General features: G+C 37.4%; 5 protein-coding genes across 6 annotated transcripts; 3 read left to right on the forward strand and 2 right to left on the reverse strand.

Moving 5' to 3' along the window:
• The first annotated feature begins 930 nt into the window (after positions 1–930).
• Positions 931–7,237, forward strand: LOC113770471 (phosphoenolpyruvate carboxylase). Its single transcript, XM_027314937.1, has 11 exons — positions 931–1,056; positions 1,362–1,587; positions 2,139–2,530; positions 2,633–2,717; positions 3,514–3,736; positions 4,054–4,157; positions 4,265–4,352; positions 4,634–4,788; positions 5,047–6,045; positions 6,166–6,552; positions 6,713–7,237. The coding sequence occupies exons 2-11, from the start codon at positions 1,417–1,419 to the stop codon at positions 7,004–7,006; spliced, it is 2,898 nt and encodes a 965-aa protein (XP_027170738.1). The 5' UTR covers positions 931–1,056; positions 1,362–1,416; the 3' UTR covers positions 7,007–7,237.
• Positions 7,238–7,810: 573 nt separating this feature from the next.
• On the reverse strand, positions 7,811–8,230 carry LOC113771900 (DUF724 domain-containing protein 7-like). The gene has a single exon (XM_027316448.1). It carries the CDS (start codon positions 8,228–8,230, stop codon positions 7,811–7,813), a length of 420 nt encoding a protein of 139 aa, XP_027172249.1.
• A 1,573-nt stretch (positions 8,231–9,803) lies between these two features.
• Positions 9,804–14,628, forward strand: LOC113771085 (dol-P-Man:Man(6)GlcNAc(2)-PP-Dol alpha-1,2-mannosyltransferase). Its single transcript, XM_027315708.1, is given in 11 exon segments — positions 9,804–10,198; positions 10,649–10,736; positions 10,836–10,995; positions 11,160–11,227; positions 11,229–11,381; positions 11,513–11,811; positions 12,616–12,730; positions 12,812–12,950; positions 13,481–13,677; positions 13,854–13,943; positions 14,077–14,628. Coding segments are annotated over 11 exon segments (1,824 nt in total). The 5' UTR covers positions 9,804–9,815; the 3' UTR covers positions 14,209–14,628.
• A 776-nt stretch (positions 14,629–15,404) lies between these two features.
• On the reverse strand, positions 15,405–19,651 carry LOC113769908 (UDP-N-acetylglucosamine 1-carboxyvinyltransferase 2-like). Of its 2 annotated transcripts, none has more exons than XM_027314228.1 (6): positions 19,090–19,651; positions 17,298–17,448; positions 16,866–17,150; positions 16,600–16,771; positions 16,283–16,361; positions 15,405–16,180 (listed from the first exon to the last, which is right to left on the reverse strand). In XM_027314228.1, the coding sequence occupies exons 1-6, from the start codon at positions 19,644–19,646 to the stop codon at positions 15,952–15,954; spliced, it is 1,473 nt and encodes a 490-aa protein (XP_027170029.1). In that variant the 5' UTR covers positions 19,647–19,651; the 3' UTR covers positions 15,405–15,951. The 2 variants fall into 2 exon arrangements, with proteins under 2 accessions (XP_027170029.1, XP_027170028.1); XM_027314227.1 differs by having other exon boundaries at positions 15,405–16,183.
• A 5,467-nt stretch (positions 19,652–25,118) lies between these two features.
• Positions 25,119–25,723, forward strand: LOC113771901 (anther-specific protein LAT52-like). The gene is made up of 2 exons (XM_027316449.1): positions 25,119–25,269; positions 25,389–25,723. The coding sequence occupies exons 1-2, from the start codon at positions 25,119–25,121 to the stop codon at positions 25,721–25,723; spliced, it is 486 nt and encodes a 161-aa protein (XP_027172250.1).
• Positions 25,724–26,005: the final 282 nt, after the last annotated feature.

Below are 26,005 nucleotides of genomic sequence, written 5' to 3' on the forward strand. Positions count from 1 at the left end.
TCATACTATTCGAAAGCTACAGGTCGTAATTGTAGACCTTGAAATGTGGACTTTGAACCAATCACGAAACCAGTGGGATCTACTATTCATCAAATTTATAGAGAAAATTGGACAACAATTACGGTTTTCACTATTACAGGATCTCATCCGTGATTGAGGAATGCTGTGCCCATGAAATGAAAGATATACTCTGCTACCTACATATAACTAACTTTTTTTTGTTTTTGTCAAAATACATATAACTAACTAGTAGTACCAAATTACTACCACAAAACTTGGAGATATGCTGCTGTAATCAAATCATTGATGTATTCTCTGAGTCAAATTGTTACAACACCTTAGAGTGAAAATTAAAAGCACAAAGCCTTCCCATTGGCCATTTCTAACTGCAAAATTTGAAGCATCTTATTCTCCAATAGCGGAGCTATCAATTACTACCAAAAACTAAAGAATACAAAATCTGACCATCTTTGGAGAAAAAATCAAGAATCTTTGGTGGCCGAGGAAGGCATATTCCATGTTAGGAGTATTGGAACATTGAACAGCAAACTAGACAGTACAAAAGCTACCAGAGAGAAGCAAGCAAATAGACAGACGTGTATTTGACTTTGCGGGTCTGATGGAAATTCTTCTTTTGAGTTCAGGCGGAGAGTGAGCCAATTTGCTTGCTGGCTTTGGTGGAGGCTGCACTTAAACTTAAAGATCCAGCCAACAAGTTGGTAGAAATTTGAAGGGGACATTTTATTTAAAAAACAAAAACAAAAAGTTAGAAATTTTTTAAGGAAATAGAAGATCTATTTCGCTGCATTTTCCTGTTTTTATTCCTTCTCAGTCTATAAATAGCTAACAAATTAAAGGGTACATTATTAAAAAACAAAATTTCAAGGAAATAGAAGAACTATTTCGCTGCATCTTCCTTTTTTAATTCCTTCTCAGTTCTAATCTATAAATAGCTAACATTTGCAAAAGCAGCTTTGTACATCAACTCTCTTGCCCCCCATCTCTGAGCTCTTCCCCAAAGTCCTCTTCCAAATTCTCACGTCTTCTTTTTTTCAGGTACCTCTTATCTTACTCTGACACTACATTTCAGTTTCTGGGCTTAACCAAAAATGAGATGCTGGATTCACACACACATATACACATACTCACGCACACAGAGCCATTGATGTATCAACCATTAGTATATTTTGGCTGCATTTTGTTTGTTTCCTAATTGGACGGTGACGAATAGCCGAAAGTTAGCTGATTGGCATTTGTTTTCATATGGCCCCTACTATCTGCGTTCATGAGTCATGATCAGATTTTTTTGGTCAACTTCATGCTATCCAAATCAATTTACTTTTCTGCTCACTTCACTGCAGGGACTGCCATTTGTACTTATCAAATTGAGAGTGGTTGAGACCTGGGAGTGAGATTATGGCTCCTGATAGGAATTTAGAGAAGTTGGCATCGATTGATGCCCAGTTAAGGCTTTTGGTGCCTGCCAAAGTGTCTGATGATGACAAGCTTGTTGAATATGATGCTTTGCTTTTAGACCGGTTCCTTGACATTCTTCAGGACTTACACGGCGAGGACCTTAAAGAAACGGTATGCATATAGATTTTATTTTTCCAGCTCGTATTTAGGTGATTTTGATCAAGATCCAATTTTGGTTATGATGAAAAAAATCTGATCTTTATATTGACAATCCATATAATAAGTCAGTTGGAATTTTTTTTTCGGTCTTTTTTCAGTTTTTAGATGGGGCATTGTTTGTTTTCGATGATTCCAATGTGAGGGAAGTAATATCAGAATTTTGAAAAACCCAGGTTATGTTTAATGATCAAGATTGTGTTTTTATGGCAATTTTGGTTGTTTAATCTGTTCCTCGGAAGAAAATTGCTATAGACATTAAACGAGAAGTTCCGATTTCAATCTTAGTATACCATTCAGTCATTCACCAGTGAGTCATTATCACTTGAAGTGTCAAGTGTATGGCCCTTCAGTAATTTGGCTTCCGTAATGTTTAGATCCTTTAAGCCTTTGTGCATATTTGTATCTCGTAGTGAATTGCTCTGTTCATTAGCTTAAATAATCTGCAGAGTCTGCAAGGTCTGCTCAATGTAGTTTGTTCTGTTCTTTTAATCTCATTATTATAGGTTCAAGAATGTTATGAACTTTCCGCCGAATATGAAGGCAGGAAGGATCCAAAGAAGCTGGAAGAGCTTGGTCATGTTTTAACCAGCTTGGATCCTGGGGATTCCATTGTCATCGCAAAAGCTTTTTCTCACACGCTTAACTTAGCCAATTTGGCTGAGGAGGTTCAGATAGCATATCGAAGGAGGAACAAGTTGAAGAAAGGTGATTTTGCTGATGAAAACTCAGCAATTACTGAATCAGACATAGAGGAAACTCTGAAAAGACTTGTATTGGATTTGAAGAAGTCTCCTCAAGAGGTCTTTGATGCATTGAAAAATCAGACTGTGGATCTTGTCCTTACTGCTCACCCTACTCAATCTGTTCGGAGGTCATTGCTTCAAAAGCATGGAAGGTTTGTCCTATAACTGCTCTCTTGTTATTTTCTATCCACAAGCTTACGAGTATAATTCTCTTAGTTTCTTTTCCTTTTCCTACTCTAATACTCTTATGTCAGGATACGCAATTGTTTGGCTCAGTTATATGCCAAAGACATCACGCCAGATGATAAGCAGGAGCTTGATGAGGCCTTGCAGAGGGAGGTAATGTTAGCTCTTATTTTGTGCCTGATGGAGTTTTGACATCCATGCTCTGCACAAGACATTTTCCAAACTATCTGACAACATTACTGCATCTTCTCAGTCAAGAACAAATTCCTCTGGTTTTGCATCGTTCAGTGTATCTTTCATATCCATTTTTCTGCCAAAATTATGCAACCCATTAGTTACTAGATCTGACGTAGCTAAAAGCATTCAAATTCCTTGGGTGATTAGCAAGAAAAGGTCTCTACTGGATATAGATTGATCTTCAGAATAGTAACTTTGATGTTGTCAAATCGACTTCACAGCTTCTTTCCCTTCTGTTTCTTGTTTCTGAACTGGTTACAGCTACTTATTTTCTTCTATTAATCTGTCACTGATTTCTCTGCTTGTACTATTGCAACTTTATATCATTTCTCATCAACGATTAGGATCAGATGCTCACTCAATCCCCTATTATCCTGTGACATTCAATAATATCATGACGCAAGCATCCTGTATATAAAGCCCTTCACATTTAACTTACTTTTTCTTTGTCTGATTTCAACAAACCTTCAGACGGTCACGTATATGAGAGCTGTTCCAGTATATTTACTCTGAGACTCAAATATTCTGGTTTCCATGTTTTTTCTTTTTGTCAAAGACTCGAACCTCGTTTTCATACTTGCTCTGAAAATGATCTAAGCTTCTTTTCTTTCCAGTCTTAAGGTAGACTCCATTGTGATCACTGAAAACTGATAATTGATCGGAGAGAATGGTTGACCACTCACATTTGTTTCTGTGCAATGTTTTCAAACAGATTCAAGCTGCTTTCCGGACAGATGAGATCCGAAGGACTCCTCCAACACCACAAGATGAGATGAGAGGCGGAATGAGCTACTTTCATGAAACAATTTGGAAGGGTGTTCCAAAATTTCTACGACGTGTTGACACAGCTCTTAAAAACATTGGGATTAATGAACGTGTTCCTTACAATGCCCCTCTCATTCAATTCTCTTCTTGGATGGGTGGTGATCGTGATGGTATAAAGTTTCTCCCAAAAAACCAGCTTATTCAAATGGCTAATGCATTGTGCTGCACACACAGGAAAAGACACTTAATTGGACTGCTTAATGCTTCTTCATGAGTTCTGTAATGAAATGTTATACAGATGGGCATTTGCTATGTCAGCCTTTAAAATAAAATAAAAAAGATGATATTAACCTTTTAAAAATTTCTAAGGATGCCTTGGCCTAAGAAATAGAATATGGAAGAAGAAGGTGTTGGCCACATTTTTTGTTTATTCATGCATGCCATCCCACCAGGTTTGTTGATTGAGATTTTATTGTTTTTAATGCAGGTAATCCGAGGGTAACTCCTGAGGTGACAAGGGATGTTTGCTTATTAGCTAGAATGATGGCTGCTAACTTGTACTACTCCCAGATAGAGGATCTCATGTTTGAGGTTTTTATTATCCAGTTCACCTTTTTGAATCCTTTTGATTGTTTTTCCATTGTCTTATGAAACATATGTGCTTGTACTAGTTTTTTACATTATAATTTTTTTGTCAGTTGTCAATGTGGCGTTGCAGCGATGAGCTTCATGTTCAAGCTGACATACTTCACCGATCTTTAAAGAGAGATGCAAAGCACTACATAGGTGAGTAGGGAAGTAACTCCTAGAATTTGCTGTAGACCTTTATTCAATAAGGACCATTCGTTCTGCCAAACAACCTTTTGAAACTGAGTTTGAGGTTCAAGTATAATAACCATCCCTTTTATTCTCATAAAACAAAAATGCATCAGAACCATTGTCGCTATTTCTTAACTGCTCAAACCATCATTTGGTCTCTAGTTGTTGGACAATGAATAAGAAGGCTATGTGTCTTAAAATTAAACTTTCTGCTTCAAGATTTATGAACATTGAATTTAACATGGCAGAATTCTGGAAACACGTTCCACCAAATGAACCATATCGTGTTATACTTGCTGATGTGAGGGATAAGTTGTATCAGACACGCGAGCGCTCTCGACATATGTTAGCTCATGGAACTTCTGATATTCCAGAGGAGGGAACCTATACCAATGTTGAGCAGGTAGTACTTCTGAAGTTAACTACTAAGCACCTAAAGTTTTGAATCACACTGTTGCCTATTATCTATATTTTTTCTTCTAGTTTGATCTCTGAGTCTATTTGGCACTATATGTGATTGCTGATCAACAGAAGTTCCCCCCTCACTCGCCCCCCCCCCTCCCCGGCGAACCACCACCACAAAAAGCAAAAAAAATCCAAAAAAAAAGAGAAAAACTCATACCTGTCGCCTTACTGATAGAAAGATTGTGCTATCGTGTAGTTTTTGGAGCCTCTGGAACTGTGTTATAGATCTCTTTGTGCTTGTGGGGACCAACCCATTGCTGATGGAAGCCTTCTGGATTTTCTGAGACAAGTTTCTACATTTGGGCTATCACTTGTGAGACTGGACATAAGACAAGAGTCAGACCGCCACACTGATGTTCTAGACGCCATTACAAATCACTTGGGAATTGGTTCGTACAAAGAATGGTCAGAAGAACGCAGGCAGGAGTGGCTTCTGTCTGAATTAAGTGGCAAACGACCTCTTTTTGGACCCGACCTTCCAAAAACTGAAGAAATTGCTGATGTTTTGGATACTTTCCATGTCCTGGCAGAACTACCATCAGATTGCTTTGGTGCATATATCATCTCAATGGCTACAGCACCTTCTGATGTTCTAGCAGTTGAACTTCTACAGCGTGAATGCCATGTGAAGATTCCTTTAAGAGTTGTTCCACTTTTTGAGAAACTGGATGATCTGGAGGCTGCTCCTGCTGCTGTTGCACGACTTTTCTCTATCGATTGGTACAGAAACCGGATTAATGGTAAACAGGAAGTAATGATTGGATACTCAGATTCTGGCAAAGATGCTGGACGACTTTCAGCAGCTTGGCAGTTATACAAGGCTCAAGAGGAACTCATAAAAGTAGCCAAGGAATATGGTGTGAAGCTAACAATGTTCCATGGTCGAGGTGGGACTGTTGGACGAGGAGGTGGACCCACCCATCTTGCTATATTATCTCAACCTCCTGATACAATTCATGGATCCCTTCGTGTTACGGTTCAGGGAGAAGTTATTGAGCAATCATTTGGTGAGGAGCACCTGTGTTTTAGAACCCTCCAGAGATTCACTGCTGCCACCCTTGAGCATGGGATGCATCCCCCAGTCTCTCCAAAACCTGAATGGCGTGCACTAATGGATGAAATTACTATAATTGCTACAGAGGAGTACCGTTCTATTGTTTTCAAAGAACCTCGTTTTGTCGAGTATTTCCGCCTTGTACGTACTTCATGCAGAATTCGTGCACCATGCACCTCCTCATTAATATCTGCATTTTATCTGCTCTTTTTGGTGAAATTTTTGTTGAATTTGATTTTTTTTCCCTCTACCCATGATTAGGCAACACCAGAGCTGGAGTATGGTCGTATGAATATTGGTAGCCGTCCTTCAAAACGGAAACCAAGTGGAGGCATTGAATCACTTAGAGCTATTCCATGGATCTTTGCATGGACGCAAACCAGATTTCATCTGCCAGTTTGGCTTGGCGTTGGAGCAGCTTTCAGATATGCAATCAAGAAGGACATTAAGAACCTTCAAATGTTGAAAGAGATGTACAACGAGTGGCCTTTCTTTAGAGTCACTATCGATTTAGTTGAGATGGTGTTTGCCAAGGGTGAGCCTGGTATTGCTGCTCTTTATGATAAGCTCCTAGTTTCAGAAGACTTGTGGGCATTTGGAGAGCGCTTGAGGACAAACTATGAGCAAACAAAAACACTTCTGCTTCAGGTACTACCGGAAATTTTTACGGCTAATTTTTACTTAAAGTCCCGTTGGAGTTGGAGTTATCTTAGGGAAATTTTGGGAAATGAATTTTAAAGAAAAAGTCAGATCAAATCATTGAATGGTTTTCATAAGTAAAGACAACATGCTGTTTTGCTTTTTGCAGATTGCAGGACACAAGGATGTTCTTGAAGGAGACCCCTACTTGAAGCAGCAGCTTCGCTTGCGCGATTCATACATCACAACTCTGAATCTTCTTCAGGCTTATACTCTTAAACGAATTCGCGATCCAAACTACCATGTGGAGCTCAGACCTCATATATCCAAGGAGTATATGGAATCAAAACTTGCTGCTGAATATATTCAGCTGAATCCAACAAGTGAATATGCCCCTGGCTTGGAGGACACTCTCATCTTGACAATGAAGGGAATTGCTGCTGGACTGCAGAACACCGGTTAAACTTATTTTGTTTTCCTTTCTAACCATTGTAAGAGATGTGCTTTCCCTAAAAAACCAGCAGCAATATTGAAGGTTGCCTTCCATGGTTGCCCAGGCTGTATGGTTAATTTGAATAATTTGTATCATCAGTTTGTTGTGCTTATACAATCTTCGAACTTGAACAATCTTCACGTATCCTCTACTTAGTTGTTGTGACGCATAAAGCACATAAGTTTACCCAATAGGTTCTCATTCTTGCTTGGCTTGGCATGTTCAACCATCTATCCTTTCGCGTGGCGTAGTGGCAAGAGACGAACTGTGGATTGAACTCTATCGACTTCGTCCAGTTTGGTCCAATCTTGCAGAAATAACAATTAACGATGTATAAGTTGTCACAAATCTAATTTCAATAGCTGAAGGGTTGTGATATCTGGATTAATCCATCTTTTTTTTTTTTTTTCTCTTTTGAGGAAATTAATCCAGCTTCTGCAGTAACAAGGACCTGATCAAGAACCTGAATCCTACGGGACTCAGCCCACTTAGGAAACTGCTGCTTTTATATTCCTCAGATGATTTCCAAGTTTCAACAAACATAAGTCGGTTCAAAGTTTTAGGTGAAATAAATTAATATGATCAAGGGAAAGAACACCAAAAGGAAAAAAAACATAAGAAATTTACTCGGATGAATATGTTACAGAAGTGCTTGAGCCACCCAATATTAGCATCTCTAACAACCATGAACTTATGAAAGCATCAAGAAACTGGGGGATAAAGCCAAAATACAAGCAAAAATAGACGAAATTTTACACAAGAAACACGTTAATTTCAGGTATCAGCCCTCTTATTAGCAGGAATCCACTGGCCATTCTCGTATTCCTGATGAATTCTGAGGCTGCCAAACGGATACAGAAACTCATCCCCTGAACTCTCGAAATACACGTAGTATTTGTAGCCAGCTCTACCCGAGATTCTTCCAACCCACCAACCATCATTATCAAAAGCGTCCACTTTTTCAAGAACATGAAACTCCGAGACATTTATCTGAGGAGGTAAAGGCCTGACTGTTGAAGCTTCAACAACCTCCTTGAGCAACTCTTTTTCATTATCTTCTTTGAGTAAAGTTTTGTACTCCACCAGGAACTTGTTTTTACCCCGTTTGGCAATAATCTTGGCCTCGTAGTAGGAACCCAAGAACCCATCTTCGTTGCAGCATATCTCCACTGAATCACCTACCCTGATGGCCATTCTTCAAGTCCTTTTCCCTTCTCTTGAATTGATCAACTATTCAAGATTGAGTTTTTGGAAAAATTCTGGCAAGAATGACTGAATTACTCGAATGGAGGGAGTTTTTTATTTTTATTTTTTTTTTGGTACAGTGAAAACAACGGAGGAAGTCTTGTTTTATCATGGCTAAGCAGTTTTCCTGTTCCTAGACGGACAACGCGCAGTAGTCACTGTATTTGGATTTAGGAAACCGAGAAAGGGTAAAAGGGACCGGTCGGTTGGGAAAACAGTACAGCACTTGATCACGTGGGATGCTTTAGTCCTTGATGTGATAAATGATGGGGCAAATTATCCATTAGTCACTAAACTTTTTAAATAGTGTAGTTTTGACCATTTAATCTTCAAAATTAATGAATTTACCCACTAAAATATCAAAAGTTTAATTATTGGACAATTTCATCCGTTTTTTACAGTTAAGTCTAACAGATTTGGTTATATCTCATGGCTCGTACGAATTTTAGACATGAAAATTTTAATGTTGAAAACAGACAAAATGGATAATACACTTTTGATAATTTAAAGGATAAACGGATACTTCAAAAGTCAAATAGCCAAAATCCTATTATTCAAAATATTTAGTGAATATCTTGGTAATTTACTCTAAATGAAACAGTGGATGGTCGGGCTCGGCAGTGCCCATTATCCTATAAAAGTTTTCCAGATTCTAATTGGAACCATACAATTTTTAAAAAGGAAAATCTCAACTATGAATTTGATCAATTACACCTAAACAATTGTTGATAATCTTTTCCTATACCTACTAACGTAGGTGCTATTTAGCTTGAAGAGACACTACTCTAAGTTCTTATTGGGGAAAATTTTTTAATTAATAAATAGGCACTCTGAATTTTAACAAGGGAAAAATATATAATCAATAAAGAGCCACTCGGAATTCTTACAAGGGAAAAAAATTTATTTAATCTCCTAATTACTTAACTAATGCCCAACATATCATTTTTGAGAAACACGTGCAGGGTGGTTAGAAGTTTGATGCATCATTTTTAACAACAACTAAATTATTGTCTATACACACATATAGGAATTTTGACTAACTTGTGTCACATTCTACACTATTGGCATAATTTTATAATTTTTTATAAAATAATTTTTAAGTAAATTGAATTTTAGGAATCGAAAGATGAGTTTAAATAATAAAAAAATGTTTGAATGGCGATGTAAAATAACGCTGGGCTCAACTGTAGATCTGATTTTCCTTTTTTCAAATTAGAAAAAATTGAAGTGTGCTTGGATAGAGTATTATTTGAAATAATTACTATAGTACTTTTTATGATATGATGTATATGAGATAAAAAAATAAATTAAAAAATAAATTTATAATACTAGCAAAATATTATATAAAATAATTCAACAATCCAAACACACCTATTTAATATCATTGGGCTCAAATTCAAAGCTTGAGATTCTCCCCTCGCGATTTCAGCCCAGAATGTAATCCCCGCAGCCCAAATAGTTCCTTCAACCCGAAGAAAGGAACATCCCGACCCGGAAATCCAACCTGGTCAAACTGAAAAAATGATTCTCGCCCATGTTCAAACCACCACGGCACCACCAGCTGACGGCAAAAAAGCAAAAGCAGAGTCGTAAATTCTCATTAGAAACCACAGAAGTTTCCAGAACAATGGCTTTAGCGACGAGGCAAAGGCGGACGCTACCGACCGATCTCTTGACGACGTCGTCAAGTTCGTCGTCCTCTTCGTATACGAAGCTCGATAAGCCGAAGAAATCCGACGCCGGACAAGATGAGGTCGACCGCGGGTTAGGATGGTTGTTGCCGTTGATTTCTCTCGGAATGCTGAGATACATGAGCTCTACGACGAATATAATTCACGATTGCGATGAGGTCTTCAATTATTGGGAGCCTCTTCACTATCTCCTTTACAAGTCTGGCTTCCAAACTTGGGAATATAGGTCCATTTCTCTCTTCTCAATGCTCAATTTAAACATAGTTGTGTAAAACTTTTCTTTTATATTTTAGTAGCTTAATTTGGATTTGTTTTTTGGTCTTAATGTTTTAATCGAGAATTGATCTATGTTTCTTCATGAGTTGCATCCGTAAAATAGTGAAATTCTAGGAGCTAAATTTCTCTTTTTCGGATTTTCATTTACAGAGCAGAGCTATTACGTGCTCAAACTTGATTGAGTTTTCTAAACAATTTTTTTTTTTTAAATTTTGGCTGAAGTGGAAGTTTGCAGTTGATATTAAGCATACGGTAGGACATTATCTGTTTCTGCACAAAGGAATAGCAACACTTATTATGGAGTAAAAGAAAAACAGGCTTGGGGTATAAGTCGAGTTTCACCACATCTTCGCCTGCTTCACGTGGCATTGTCGTTAAATTGATATTTTGCATCCTGCAGCTCCCAATTTGCACTGCGCTCGTATCTTTACATTATTTTCCACAAGTTAATCGCATCCCCTGCTTCCTGGTGGTTTGGTGAGGAAAAAGTAAGAACACCTCAAGCTTCTTTTTGTTTTTCTTTCCCTGACTTCTTTTTGTTGTTTTCCCTGAATCTGTCTTAACTGGTACACGTGTATAACTTTCAGGTCAGGGTATTTTATGCTGTGAGAATTTTTCTTGGACTCATCTCCACCGCAACAGATGCTGCTCTTGTGGTTGCCCTGTCCAGAAAGTATGGAAAACGTCTTGCATCTTATGCGCTTGCCATGCTATGCCTAACCAGTGGCTGTTTCTTTGCTAGTACTAGTAGGTAGCTTTTCCCAGTGATCTCTATCCAAGCTTCCAGCGTGTTTATAAATGGTTGAACAAATTAGCATCTTTCTGGACCTTGCTTTGATTTTGTTATTGTTTTCACGTTCAATTTGTTTGGTCTTTTCACAGCATAAGTTTATATTGGGCTAAATTTGCAGGTTTTCTGCCTAGTTCGTTCTCCATGTATGCTATGTCTCTTTCCTCAGCACTTTTTCTTTTTGAGAAGCCTGCCTGCCATGGCAGTTGCTATTGCAGCAACTGGAGTTATTCTTGGCTGGCCATTCTCGATCTTGGCATTTCTTCCAATAACTATCTACTCCCTCGTTAAAAGGTTTAAAGAAGCATTCCTTTCAGGGCTAATCAGTTCCCTTGCACTGTTGGTGAGTGGATTTGGTTATAACTTTAGTATTGCTCCTCAACTCTTTAATATCCTGATTTTTTGTATAAATTGCCAAGTTTGATCATTTAAGTTGTTGTTGAATTACATTATAAGGAATTTGATCTCTTCCAGGTGCTCTCCCTCGTGTTTGACTACTACTACTATGGAAAGTGGACATCATCGGTTCTGAATCTCTTGGTGTATAATGTCTTAGGTGGTGGGGAGAGTCATTTGTATGGTACTGAAGGGCCGCTGTATTACCTGAAGAATGGCTTTAATAACTTTAACTTCTGCTTCCTTCTTGCCCTGCTGTTCCTTGTGGTTCTTCCTGTTGCAAGAAAGAAGTATCAACCAGATTTATTGGTCGTCATCTCTCCTATCTATATATGGATAGGTTTCATGTCTCTGCAGCAGTCTCACAAAGAAGAAAGGTTTGCTTGATTTGTTGTCCTTGTATTTTGAAAATTAACAATGGGCTTTATTTTGTCCTTTTTTGCATCTATATTTTTCATAGTCAGTCCCTTTGAAGTGTTTATTGGTTGCAACATGCAGAATCTGAATTTTTTTTTGGGTCTACTATCAAGGCTTAGTATGCTGTATTGTTTTATAACCTGGATGGCATTTGTTTAGTGTTCTCTAACCTAGATGTATTACATTCTCCACTTGGCTTAGATTATCTTCAAACATGTTGTTTTTACTGTACTAATGGGTTGTACAATCATCAAGGATTTGAAACTATGGAAGGTTTGTTAGGTTGCTTACTTAGAGAGTAAGAGTTGTTCTTTGAAGATTTTTCAGGCTTTTTAGGTCTGTGAAATGTATTCTCTGTTGGCTGCATACTGAAGGAAAATTCAGAACATCAAAGCTTGATAGAATGATTTAGAAGTGAAGAACTTGTGAAAGGACTGATACAAAGGATTACTATATTCATCCTACCGCTAAAAGTGAAGAATTTGTTTAACAGTTTATAATGTTCTATTCAACTGAAAGAACACAACCACATAATGCATTTGCAAGTTGTTTGTTTTTCCCCTTTTCCCTTTTACCACCTGCTACAAGTTTTCCATGGAAAAATGCTGTATTTTTGGATGACCTGGTGGTGTGCATCAGTGCAACCCTGTAGATTCCAAAAGATTGTGTTGCATGGATATTAATGGTTGTGGCATTGTTTAACAAGCTAAGCTCAAAGTTTTAAAGTATACTCATCTTATTACCTCTGATGGACTTTCTGCTAGGTTTCTCTATCCAATTTATCCCCTTATCTGTGTTGCTGCTTCAGCTGTCATTGAGAGCTTTCCTGATTTTTTCCGGGATAAGCATGATCCACGCAACCCATCCGTGCTTGTCAAGGTAATATGAGTCCTAACTGCTGCTTTATATTGGTTCAGTGCCTGTTCCTGGTGAAAAATTACCTTTGATTTGTTAATGCAGGTTGCTAAATTTCTGAGACCTGTGATTCTTGGCTTAATTTTGTGTGTTTCCCATTCTCGGACATTTTCCCTGATTCATGGCTATTCCGCACCTTTGGAGATTTACAAGCATTTTGAGCATCATGATGATGTAGGAACTGGTGAGAATCCATTTATCTGATTATGGGATCTGATGCTTTTCGTCAAATTCTGGCTATGTTACTTTAGTATCATGGCTAGTTCTTAATCATCTGTCCTCAAGGCCTACAGAATATAAGAAGACTATGGAACTGGTTAGACAAAACTTGTATGCCTGCTTACTGTCAAATTAAAATTTTTCCTCATTGTTCCAGCAAATTGCCTTCTTCCCCCATCCCTTTTCCCTCCGTTTTAATTTCCTTCTAAGATGATATATGAATTTTCTTTTCCCTTTTCATGGTAAACAAGTATCAAATTATTCTAACAAGGCTTCCTGTTTAATTGAAGTACGGGATTTCCTGAATTGGTCTATTTTTCTTGCTATTGACAAAATTGTCAGTGCTTTTGGGGTTAATTTAATTGTTCACATTTAGAAACAATCGTAGCCAAGTTTATTCTGGGTGTTTGCTTCCCAAAAAAAAAAAAAAAATCTGGATGTTTATTTCCTCCTAATTTCATGTGTGCCTTACTTATTTGTTTCATGTATTTACAGGTTCTGTTGTTTGTGTTGGGAGTGAGTGGCACCGCTTTCCTTCATCTTTTTTCATTCCTGATTATGTGGCCCAAGTTCAGTGGATAGATGATGGGTTCAGGGGTCTTCTTCCATTCCCTTTTAACTCTACCTTGGGTGGAACTTCAGCAGCACCGCCTTATTTCAACAATAAGAACAAGGCATCAGATGGCCAATATGTAATCAAACTTTGACTTTCTAGTGAATAAGCATCTCTCTTTCCCTTCCTTTTTCACATATTTCACTAGCTTCACTTGTTATTTTGTTATAAAGAAAAAGATTATTATCTTTGTTTTTGTGTGAATTGTTCAATGGGTTACTATAATTGGTTACTTTGTTTCCTTCTATATTACAGCTCCAGGATCTTGAGAAGTGCACTTTCCTTGTAGAGCTTCAGCTTCAACGGCCAGTCCTTTCCCGTGGAAGTGACTTGTCGAAGTGGGAGGTACAGCCGCTCTCTCTCTCTCACACACACACACATATTCAGACTTTTGTGCACACAACTGGGTGCACCATATGCAGATACATAAAATACCAAAAAGGGGTTGTTTTTCTGACTGGGAGTTTCTCTTATGTAGGTTGTTGCAGCATTACCATATCTCGACAGGGAAATGTCGCCTCCCCTTTACCGCTCTTTCTTTATCCCCCATCTTTGGCTGCAGAAGAATGTCTTTGGCCTATACAAGCTGCTGAAGAGAATACCAAAATAGCTAGCAGATTATGAGAAACCTTTCATTAGTTGAGTAGTGCTAACTTTTTCTACGCTTTTACTAATAGAAGTTTTCTGAAGACCCAGTTTGCTAATTGAGATTAGGAACACTCCAGCTGAAAGCTCTCTACCCCAGTTTGTTTTCAAGAATGTCACCCTCCCTCTGTTTACCGCTACATGCAAATACTTTCAGTGAGATCGTGGCATTTAGTGTAATGTGTCTAGTTGTAGCTGATCTTTCTTCTGATCTCCTCATGCCACCATTGTGGAGTCTCATGGCATCGGTCATAAACTAGCTATTTGTTGGTTACTCGCTGGCAAGCCATTGTTTTTATTTGAAGGGAGGTAAAAGGGGGATGGTAAATTGGGTTTTATGCAACCTCTCATAGATTAATTCGCACAAATTTGAATTGGAAAATCATGCCCCGGACTCAGCTGAGTTTCAAAGATCATATTTGTGGTACTGGCAGGAAAAATTTTCTCCACTCTTCTTGTGGCTAGTGGAAATCTTCACGGTGACTGAATGCTAGGAGGTGATGATGCGCGATTATATTGCTTTATCAACGGATGCCTCTCTAATTTCGGACCAAGGGTCCTGAATGTTTTACAATATTCAAATGAACACCTTCAGGCAAATTTGGAATCTGGAGATATTTCATGGTTTTGATGTTCGATAGAATTAATGCTTATATCATCATCTCCTTGACCGGGAAACTCTTTTGACGCTGAAAATGTTACTACAAGTAAGATTCATGTATCGATTATAACTGTTTTCGTCCAAGGGGAAGAGAGGGGATTAGAGGAGGAGAGACTCAAAAGAGAAAAAAATGAAGTAAACGCAAGAGTCTTGAGCAATGTGGTTTTATGGCAGAGTGGCGGTACTGAGGTACAATTGCTTCCACGGTTGGAGGTTTCCCAAAGGGTACTGAAATGCATTTTCTTAGAGAAACTATCTGTGATCAAGGAGAGGGAGCGTATGTTCTTCTGGAGTAGCATACATGATCCAACTTGTAGAAGCGTAAGGTGTTCTGAAATGATAGGAATTCGAAAATAAACCAAAGACATTTTGCAAAACTACTACGAAAGTTGGCGAAATCAAATGAGAAGGTGATGAAATCCTTAACAAATACCCTCACAATGTTTGCTGACATTGATGGCAATACTGTCAAGTGCACGGAATAACTCAACACATAGCGGTTCAGGTAGATTGAAATTACACTCTTTCCATTTACTTTTTGATATGGTTACATGTAGCCCGCACTTGTGAGATCAATACAATAGCCAACTCATGAAGATTACAACAAACCCCACAGGAATAGGGATAAACAGTAACCCCTTAAAGATACATCAACCATTTAATCATTCATTCATACTAGCCCGAATAGTTACATCCGATAAACTGAATTTGCAAATTTAAACTTATCAACCCTGCTGACATTGACCGTGTTAGGTTTGAGTTTTATCCCACAACTGTTCATTTTGTTGGATTTGGATTTTATTCCACCAAACCCAACAAACTGAACGGTTGGTTGGTGAGATAAAACTCAAATCCAACGGACCGCAGAACTCAAACTTTTACCAACTGATCGGCATTCTGATCCAGCCAGTATGGGAACAAGTAGAGATTAAGCGCTCAATGCAGTTGGAGAATTGGTGATAGGTTAGTAAGATAGTCAGATATGAATGGTTAGCAATGCCACAACCTGGATGATTTACGGGCTTCCAGATGAACATTCTCAACTAATCATTCCGACTGGGCAATGCCGTACGAAGTTATTGTACAAGCTTTGGTCGAGGACTCGAAACGCTTGACATTAGCTCCTAGATTCTGAAGCTTCATCTCCATATTCTCATATCCACGATCAATGTGAGAAATTCCGCTTACTTCAGTTATTCCTTCAGCAGCCAACCCCGCCAAAACCAGTGACATTCCACCACGTAAATCAGCTGCCATGACTTGAGAACCTTTGAAACTACTGATGGAACAGTAATTTAGAGTTGTCAATCTTCATAAATCATAGTCATACACCAAATTTAGATATATTCAGCTACATCATAAAAGAGTAGAAGCTAACCTTCCTGTCTCCTTTCCAAAAATCAAAGCGGTGCTTCCACAATCCTGAATTCTGGGCCCAAATTTCCTCAATTCCTTTACTACAAGAACCAAAAGCCAGAACTAGGTGTAAATAGCTGACAGTTTGAAAAGAAGAATATGGCTTGGTGCCTAGGGAAGGGATATGTCATATAAAAATTACCCTAGATTAGAACAGTAATACGTGTGTAGCTACAAGTTAAAATATGTATTTGCTGATGCAGTTGAGCAAGGATGTGAACAAGAGTGGACATGAATTCCAGTGCAATGATTGATCGCTCCATTATCCATACTACATACCATGACCCAAGCGGTTTTCAAACACAGATTCCTCCACCATACTTAGACCGTTACATGTTGAAAGGAATGCCATAGTCTGGGGTTGGAGATCTGTGGGAAAACCAGGAAATGGGCCTGTTTTAATGTCAAAGCCTCGCAAATCATCTCCACATTTTTCAGGGATAGCTGAAACCTGGTCATCAATCATATATTTCTCGGAACTGTGAATAACAGATTTGGGTCTGGAAGAAAATTAAATGCTAAAATATTTAAGAACGTTCTTATACCTCCAAGGTGTCATCAGTGTACGATACAATTTTGCAGCCTGCACTAGAAAGCTTTTCAATCAAACAGGATATAGTTGAAGGAATGATGGGTGACAACGAGATACAAGAGCGGGTAATCGCAGCTGCAAGCATGAAGCTGCCTGCTTCTATCCGATCAGGCATAATGCTGTAACAGGAACCATACAACTGACCCCTTCCGGAAATATAAAGTTCATGGGTGCCAGCTCCTCTGATGGAAGCTCCACATCTTGTGAGGAAATGAGCCAGATCTATCACTTCCGGTTCCTGCAGAGGGAATATCCAATTAAAGAATAAGCAAGATTTTGAGTCATTCACTGAGGTCCAAAATCTTTGAAGCAGCAGAAACTTAGCACAACAAAACCACTATTCAAATCAGAATAGAATATCTAAGAGATTCTTCTACTGCCATACTTGAGCTACATTTGAAAGCACTGTATTTCCCTCGGCCAAAGATGCTGCCATCATAAGAGTTTCCGTCGCCCCAACACTAGGATAATCAAGTTGGAACCTCGCACCAACCAATCCCTTTCCATTTGAAGCGTAGGCTTGTACTTTTTCATCTCTGTGGATGATAACCAAAGCTTACTTCATTCATGTACATTATCCAGCATGTGTCAATTCTTGCAAATATGAACCACCCACTGGGCTTCCTGTCATACATGCATGACCTAGCACCAGTCTGCTTTTTATTTTGTGAATGACTAGCAACTATGCTTGTTGTGAAGCAACGGCTACGATGATTGCAAATACAACACGACACAAATATACAGATATATCAAAAGCTTGCCTAGCTTTCAGTTGTTTAACACAGAGATGAAGTATTAACAAAAGCAGGGCAATTCTTTGTCTTTTGAGTGACAGAGAGGGAGAGAGAAATTTCTTTTCAGCGAATTATGAGGTACTGCTGATAAATAAATTCATGGAGAAAACACCCGCAAGCAGTCAAACACTATCAATCTCTTTGCGTGAACCACCATTACTTCAAAACTTGAGTCTCATCGTCAGGGTTGGCAATTGAGCAAAACTATAGTTGTAGACCTTAAAAGGCTAGTACACAAATTACCCACATGTCGTTAGGGGTGATAATTGGGTCGGGTCGTAGGTTGGCAGGTCAGCTTGAAACTCACGTTTTCTGAATAACATGTCAACTCGAACACCATCCGAAAATTTAAATGAGTCAATTTTCTTGACCCAAATAAGATTTGTTAATTTCGCGAGTTACCCGAATCCTATCTAAATAACCTGTTCGCTTAATTTTCTTTTTATTTTTTAACCTTCTCACTTTGGTAGTATGGTGAATTTTTTTTAATAATGAAGTTTCCATCAGAACATAGAAATTGTAGCCCAATCTGTAGTAATTTTTTTATTTTTCTTTTTGTAAAAAAAAATGAACAAAAAAAAAAACTACGACACTTGCACAAATAAAATACCTTATTTTTGCATAATATTCTTTCGTTCTCGTAATACTTAATTATAGTCTTAGTTAGTTTTCTTTTTATTTATTTTATGCCTCTATTTTATTTATTAAATTATAAAAATACATATTAAACAAGTCAGACGGATCAATCCGTGTTGATCTAAATTGGACTTGTTTGATTAGTGGATCATTCAGATCTGACCTGAATTTAATCCAAATCCGTGAAAAGTAAAATCATATCCACTAATTTCATGTTAGGTTCGATTAGAATTTTTAAATCGTGTCGAGAATTGTTACACCTACATGTCTTGGCTAGAGAACATTTTGACAGTGGTTAATTCTAGACATATCTACCGCAAATGCAACGCATTAACCTTTAGGTGGACTTAAAGTTGCAGACAAAAGGAAATAAAGTAGTAAGAAATTTACAAAGCAATTTATAGTTTTGGGCCAAACCTTTTTCCTTTTGGGCCTAATGAAACAAGATAGACTCGTAAATTCTTACTCAAAACCATTCAAAACTCTAAGCTAGCAAATGGTGGCTCATACCACAAATCATCCAAAAACAGCATTCTGGTTCCTTTATCAAACTTTTTCCCATTACATCTCCCTGTATTTCTAAGTGAAACCAATCTCGTAGTTCAGAGCATTCAAAAAGTAAATATTCTTCAAGGCCTAAAACGAGGAGCCTAGATTAAGTGGCACTGCTGAACAGAGTCCTTCCGAGTAAAAAATACACACACACACACAAAAATTAACTTACATACGAAAAATTGCACACATTACCTCAACTCAAGAACAGCACCAAGAGCACCAAGCCCTCGGATATAAAGATCAATAGGACGACTTCCAATGTCACAGCCACCCGGCAATGCCACCACAGCCTCGCCAAACCGAGTTAACAGCGGCCCAATGACAAAAAAGCCACCTCTAATTTTCCCAACCGCGTTTGAATCTGGCTCAACAGAGCTAATGCTATTAGCATTAACGACAGCTTCATTCCTACAAAACTCAACTTCAGCACCCAATGACTCCAAAACAGAAGCCATTGTTCGAATATCAGATACATTAGGTACATTTGTGAGCTTTGTAGTCCCAGAGCAGCAAATTGTCGCTGCAAGAATTGATAAAGCTGAATTCTTGGAGCCACTAATGTTAACATGGCCAGAGAGCTTTGAGCCTCCTGTAATGATGAGTTTTGGTTCTGGGGTTAAAGAATTAGAGGTGGGGGGGAGGGGGCTGAGGTTTTCGGGCCAATGAGAGGAGAGTTGTGGTGGTTTATTTGCTGGATTTTGAGGGGAAGGAGGGAGAGTGTGGCTGTTGGAGTTCAGTCTTGACGCCATTGGGGGAAAATGCCAGTGTCTTGAGATTTTAAACCAAGTCTGAAAGCGGATAAGATGGATACTAGTAATTGGTAAAGGACAGCTGAGCAATGAAGAGAAACGTCCGTTAACAATGGAAACCGACACGTCTCTTTTGATAAAAAAGCAAAATGTTTTTAAACTCTGACCTGCCAGTGAACCGGAAAAGGGGTCGGTTTGTGGTTCGACCGATCCAACCAGTCTGACGTCCCGTCTGGTTCACCGCTTCTCTTTTTTTTTGATAACTTCAAAAAATTCTTTGAAGGTCACACCTTATTAGTAAGCAAAGAGATTATGCCAAATAAGTCACGGAAACCAAAAAAGCAAACGATTTCAAAATAGAAAAAGAAAAAAGAAACATAATCCAAATTAACTTCCATTGATACTAGTCCTAAGAGAAATCTACATAACAATTACTACAAGTTAGGCACCAAAGACAAAAAAGGAAAAATCTTATTACAACTCAAAAAATTTGTAAAATTATAGTAGTAGATAATACAATTATTACAAGACAAACGACATCTCTGTCATAGATTAGTTGAAAATTTTCTTTTGATTAAAATTTTCAAATATTTGTACTGAATCATTTGCAAATGGAAATAGAAAACAAAAATCTTGAAAAGGAAAAAATTAAACTCACCAAGACGAAAAAACTCTTATGAAAGTTGAAGCTTCCAACTTGCTTATAAATCAGCTAAGATAATAGCTTGATCATCATGGGGAAGGCTTGAGAAAGATTTTGTCATGGGTATTTGATTTGGAGGTGCAAAGGTTACAAAGAAAAAAATGAAAAAAAAATGAGACAAGAAGCAAAGACAAGAGAACCGAGGATTGAGGAAGTGAAGCAAAAGCCAAAAGGTGCTATCTAGTGTCTGCAGTGTCTTAGTGCTAGGGTTTTCTTTTGTTTAATTAGATTTTAGTTTTTTACTTAAGATAAGTAGCATTCTATACAAAAAAAGCTTGTCCTATGAATATAGTCCAGTTGTAACAAGTCTTTGTTGTGACTGTGGAGACGTAGGTTCGAATCCCAATAGCTCCATTCCTATTATTGTTTTGAGTTTAAAGTGAATATTTGAAAATTTTAAAAAACCACCGGTTTACGGTTTGAACGTCTTTTAACGGTTCATACGGTTCGTCCGGTTTTCAATGATTTTTCATTAACTTGTGGCTTCAACACTAAACTGGACTGGTGACATGTCCGATTTGCGGTCCAACCGGTCAAATCGATCGATCCGGTCCGATTCTGAAAACATTGGATAAAAGTTATAAATCTGAGAAACTTCTCTTTTATGAAGAGATACAATAATAAAAGTAATTTATAGATTTTAAGTAATTAACTTGTTAAGTTAAAATACAATCCATAATAGTAAAATCTCTAAATACGTAAATTAGTGACAAACTACTAACAATTCTCTACTAGTTTGTCACTAGTTTAGATTTTCTTTTCACATAACAAGTATTATGCTTAAAGAAAGTGTCTCTTGACTTGAACCATTTCCTAATGCACAAGACTATAAAGTTCATAGTGTTCTAAGATTGAACTCCAACTCTCAATGTAGTACAAAGCACACATTGCACTCATTTACTTTTCAAGAGGTTTTAACTGCCTTAGCATGTTACAAATCTCTTTTGACATATCTCTTTTGATGAAAGTCACAAGAGGTTTCCTAAGATTGACATATTTCTTTTGATAAAAGTTACAAATGTGATAAACTTATCTTTTATGAAGAGATACAATGCTAGAAGCAACTTATAGAACTTAAATAATTACATTGTTAAGTTAAAATAAAATCCATAATAGTAAAAGCTCAAAATATGTAAATTAATGACAAACTACTAACAATCCACCACTAGTTTGTCACTAGTTTAGATTTTCTTTTCACACGACAAGTATTATGCTTAAAGAATGTGTCTCTCAATATAGTACAAAGCACACATTACACTCATCTTACTTTCCAAGAGGTTTTAACTACCTTAGCACGTTAATGGCCATGTGCTAATTTTGCATGCCATATAGAAGAAAGAACAGTTCACAACATAAGCAAAGGAATTATTTATTTCATTGATACTAAATTTGAACATGCCATCCCAAGTGTACCTCTTGCCTACAAATACACCATTCTTAGTTATTACAACTTTATCAGAGTCTAGGACTACTTTGAAGTCCTTCTCACACAATAGATTAGCAAACACAAAATTTTTCTTAAGATTAGGAATATGAAATACATTCAAGAGAGATAATTTCTTCCCACAGGTGAACTTTAGTTCCACTGATCCTTTCTTGACAACTTTGGGAGCATTGTGATTCCCTATAAGCACTTCCTCAAACTCTTTCAGCTCTTCATAAGATTTGAAAAAGGCTTTGTCATGACACACGTGAATGATTGCACGTGAATCAAGCCCCCAGCCTTCGGACTTTGTTGCAATAGCCATATGTAGTTCAGTGATCATGTCAATTTCCATTTGAGACACCATAGCAATAAGTTCTTTAACAGCATTCTCAATCATGTTGGTCTTGTTCTAATTTTCAGCACTTAAAGTGCTCCATTTTGCTACATTCTTGAACCTGCACTCTCTGATATAATGGCCATGCTTTCCACAGTGAAAGCATATTCTACTCTTCTTAATGTTCTTTGAGCTCTTTCCATTCTTTTGGACGTTCAAAGAATTATGAGTCTTTTTCTCAGAACCAGAAGCTTTTTCACTTACAAAGTGTATGTCATTTTTTTTAAAGTAGAACTCAAAATCATAGCCTCTCTTGCACGATTGGTTGCCTCAATTTGCATATGAGCAGTAAATTGTTCAATAGTTAAACTTTCTATAGAATGCAGAATTTTCTTCCTTTAGTCATGCCAAGAAGGAGGCAACTTTAACAAAATTGCTCCCACTTAGAGAGGGTCAGGAACAACAAATTGTGATTCACTCAATTGAGAAACCAAAATGTCCAATTCGTGTATTTGATCCATAATTGGCATATCATTAGAGATTTTGTATTCAAAAAATTTGAGTACGAGTGCTAGGAATTTATTAGTACCTTTCTTTTCATGTTTATACTTCCGCTTCCAATGTAGCCCAAATTTCTTTCGTACTCTTAAAGATCATAGAGCTTGTTGGTAAGCGAGTTGAGAACGTATCCTCGACACTTCAATTCATCAGCAATCTGGTCTAGTTTGTTCCATCGAACCCGTCCAAATTGATGGCTTCTTGATCTTGAATATGAATTTTCACTCCAGAATTTGCCTCAATTGCCATTATCAAATACCTTTAGATTGTTAGCACAGTAATGGCTTTGAGGCGTGATGATCTCACTTTCCTAATGGTATTTGATACCCCAGGATACAACAAAGCCTTAATATATAAAACTCTCTCAAAATTGTATATGACAAGTATATGTCAATTACGTATTGATTAAGATTTTATAAACTCTATTGAGACACCAATGAAGAAAAACGGCTGTCAACGAGATTTTATAGACTCTATTGAGACACCAATGAAGAGAAATGTCTGTCAGTAATGGAAACTGACATATCTCTTTTGATAAGAGTTACAAATCTGATAAACTTCTCTTTTATAAAGAGATACGATAATAGAAGCAACTTATAGATTTTAAATAACTACCTTTGTTAAAATAAAATCCATTATAGTAAAATCTCTAAATAGTGAGAAATTAGTGACAAACTACTATCACGAGTTGCAGAGGTGACAAATTGTAGAGGTGTCCTATACCCCTATATTACAGTCTGGAGCCTGGGTTTGGAGAAAGATAATGCATATACGATGATGTCTTAGATGCGGGAACAGAGCAAATACAGTTAATTTTAGGTAAAATTGGTGCAGTTATTTTACCTCTTTATGATTTGATGTACACTCATATAATTTTATTATATTTTATGATTTAGTGTTATTATATTCACGTAACTTTGTTGTACTTCATGAAATACAAAATTTCATAAGTGTATACCAAATAAAAAAAATACAATAATCATATCGACAGGACTTAACGCCAACCATACCAACATGCCCCAAATCCATTAGACGGTAGCGACACTTCATTGACCTTCATTCGCGAGTACTGTTTCAGAAAGGCACTCACCATTAGCTACTAAGCGTGATCTTATTAATTTACCCTATCCAAGGAGTGCTAATTACTATAGATTACATTGATTTTACCCTAAAGAAGAAGTATTAATTTTTACACATATGAATACTCAACTTAGGATTCGGTACTAATCTCTTTAGCTTTGATAGTATCAGCACTAGTCTGCAAAGGTTAAAAAAAATGTATATTTCTTTCGATAAATTAGTCTTTTATTAATTGTTCAATTACAAACACTCTAGCAAACCATTATACGTTTGTATCTATACGCGTGTACACCTTGTCCACATACCTTGGCAATTTAAATTGAGAGAGAAAAAAAAAAGGCTTCTTTTTTTTTTTTTTACCCTTCGTAAAAATAGCACCTAAGACGATTAAGTTCTGCATTTTCATTATATTAATGGCCAGAAACTTAGTTGAGCTAAACACTTATTAAAGAACAGTGACCCGTATGATCATCTCAAGTCTTGTAACGTACAAATTAGGGTGACAATATCTCAATTATTTCAGCCAAAATGAAGCATAATTGGAATTGGAGATAACAATAATGTATGTTTTGCACAAATGTTATCATTCAGGATTATTCTTTTGCACAACTTAAGAGTTGAGACAAAGAAATTGTTTATGTGTAACTATAATAGCATTGGCAATTAGGATTGGATTTAAATGTCACGAAAATTAAGGAGCTAATATACGGTATGGCATACTTGCTAATGACATTGTCCTTGATTTTTATTTTTATTTTTTAAATCAGGTTGAAAGTCAAAAAATTTTACACTTTCTTTAATTTTAATTCCCATTAACACTAAAGATCTGTAGTGTAGGTGATGGGCGAAGCTCTCCATGCATGGCTTGAAAATTCTTACACTAGTTATTCTGCGCAGACTCAAGAATTATAGTAACTAGTTACGGTACAAAGTTTTCACTGATCAGGCAAGAACTAGGAGGAACCATGCCAAAAAAGAAAAAAAAAAGTTAGAAAATTATTGAGTAAAAAAATAACTGGAGAAAAACATAACTACCAAATCAAGATCTAAGCATAACCACCTCCCAATATAGGAGGTAATTTTGTTAAAACCAATGGGGGGCTGATGTCAAAGAAGCAAGTCTTCCCGAAATATGTGGGTTAAAATTTTTGAATCTGTCAATGGTGGTGAAACAAATGCAGGAGACAATCTCTTCTTCCAAACCGCAAAAAAAATGATGGTCCATAAACTGCTAGAGAAATAACCGCTGAACCTCATTTTCTGTTTGTTCCATCACCTATAAATAGGCCTTAATAATACATCCAAGAAAACCAGTAGATACACAAGCAAGAGAAGAAGCAAAAAGCCAAAAAATCTTTAAAACCAAAAAAAATGGCAAAGGCTGTTGCTGTTGTGTCTGCTCTCTGCTTTTTGGCCCTTGCCAGCCTTGCTCATGCTCAAGAAGCATTCACCGTTAAAGGCCGGGTCTACTGCGATCCATGCCGCGTCGAGTTCCAAACAAGCCTTAGCAAAAGCATCGAAGGTAAACTAATTTTCTTTAATCATGTATTACCAAATCAATTTACATTTTTCTTGTTTCTTAGGATTAAGGTTAATGACCTCGAGCGCAGCAGAATTAACGTTGTTTGCTACCATGGGCAGGTGCTGAGGTTGAATTGCAGTGCAGGGTACGCGAAAACGGAACAGTGACAGTTTCACAGAAGGCCACAACTGATGCTAATGGAAACTACGAGTTGACCGTACAAGGAGATCATGAGGAAGAAATCTGCGACGTGGCGTCCGTTAGCAGCCCCTCACAGGAATGCAATGTTCCCTTTGGCGAAAACAAGGCAAGGATCCTTTTGACCCAAAACAATGGCGTACAAGGCACTGATCGCTTTGCCAACCCTCTTGGCTACAAGACAACTGAGGCTAATCCCGATTGCAAGGCAATCCTCCAAGAAATGGGCTACATCCCAGATGAGAATGGACTATAGGAAATTTTTTTAAAATAGCCTCTTGCCTAGCTAGGCGCCTGATCAATAAAAATTGACTTCTCTCCTGTATGTGTATCCAACTCATTCTATTGAGAAGTTCTTGAGCCTGAGGGAGAAATAAAATACAATTCTTATTTAGAGAATTGATTTTGTGATGCTTTGGCAAGATTAATTAACTGAAAATATCCCTTTTATTTTTCTCGTGTACTGAATTATCAAGTTAATAATGCAGCCCGTAAGCAATCTGTGTTAAAACAGATTTTTGAAGTTTCTTGTTTGATT

Source organism: Coffea eugenioides, chromosome 5, assembly GCF_003713205.1.
Source record: "Coffea eugenioides isolate CCC68of chromosome 5, Ceug_1.0, whole genome shotgun sequence".
Lineage (NCBI taxonomy): Eukaryota > Viridiplantae > Streptophyta > Magnoliopsida > Gentianales > Rubiaceae > Coffea > Coffea eugenioides.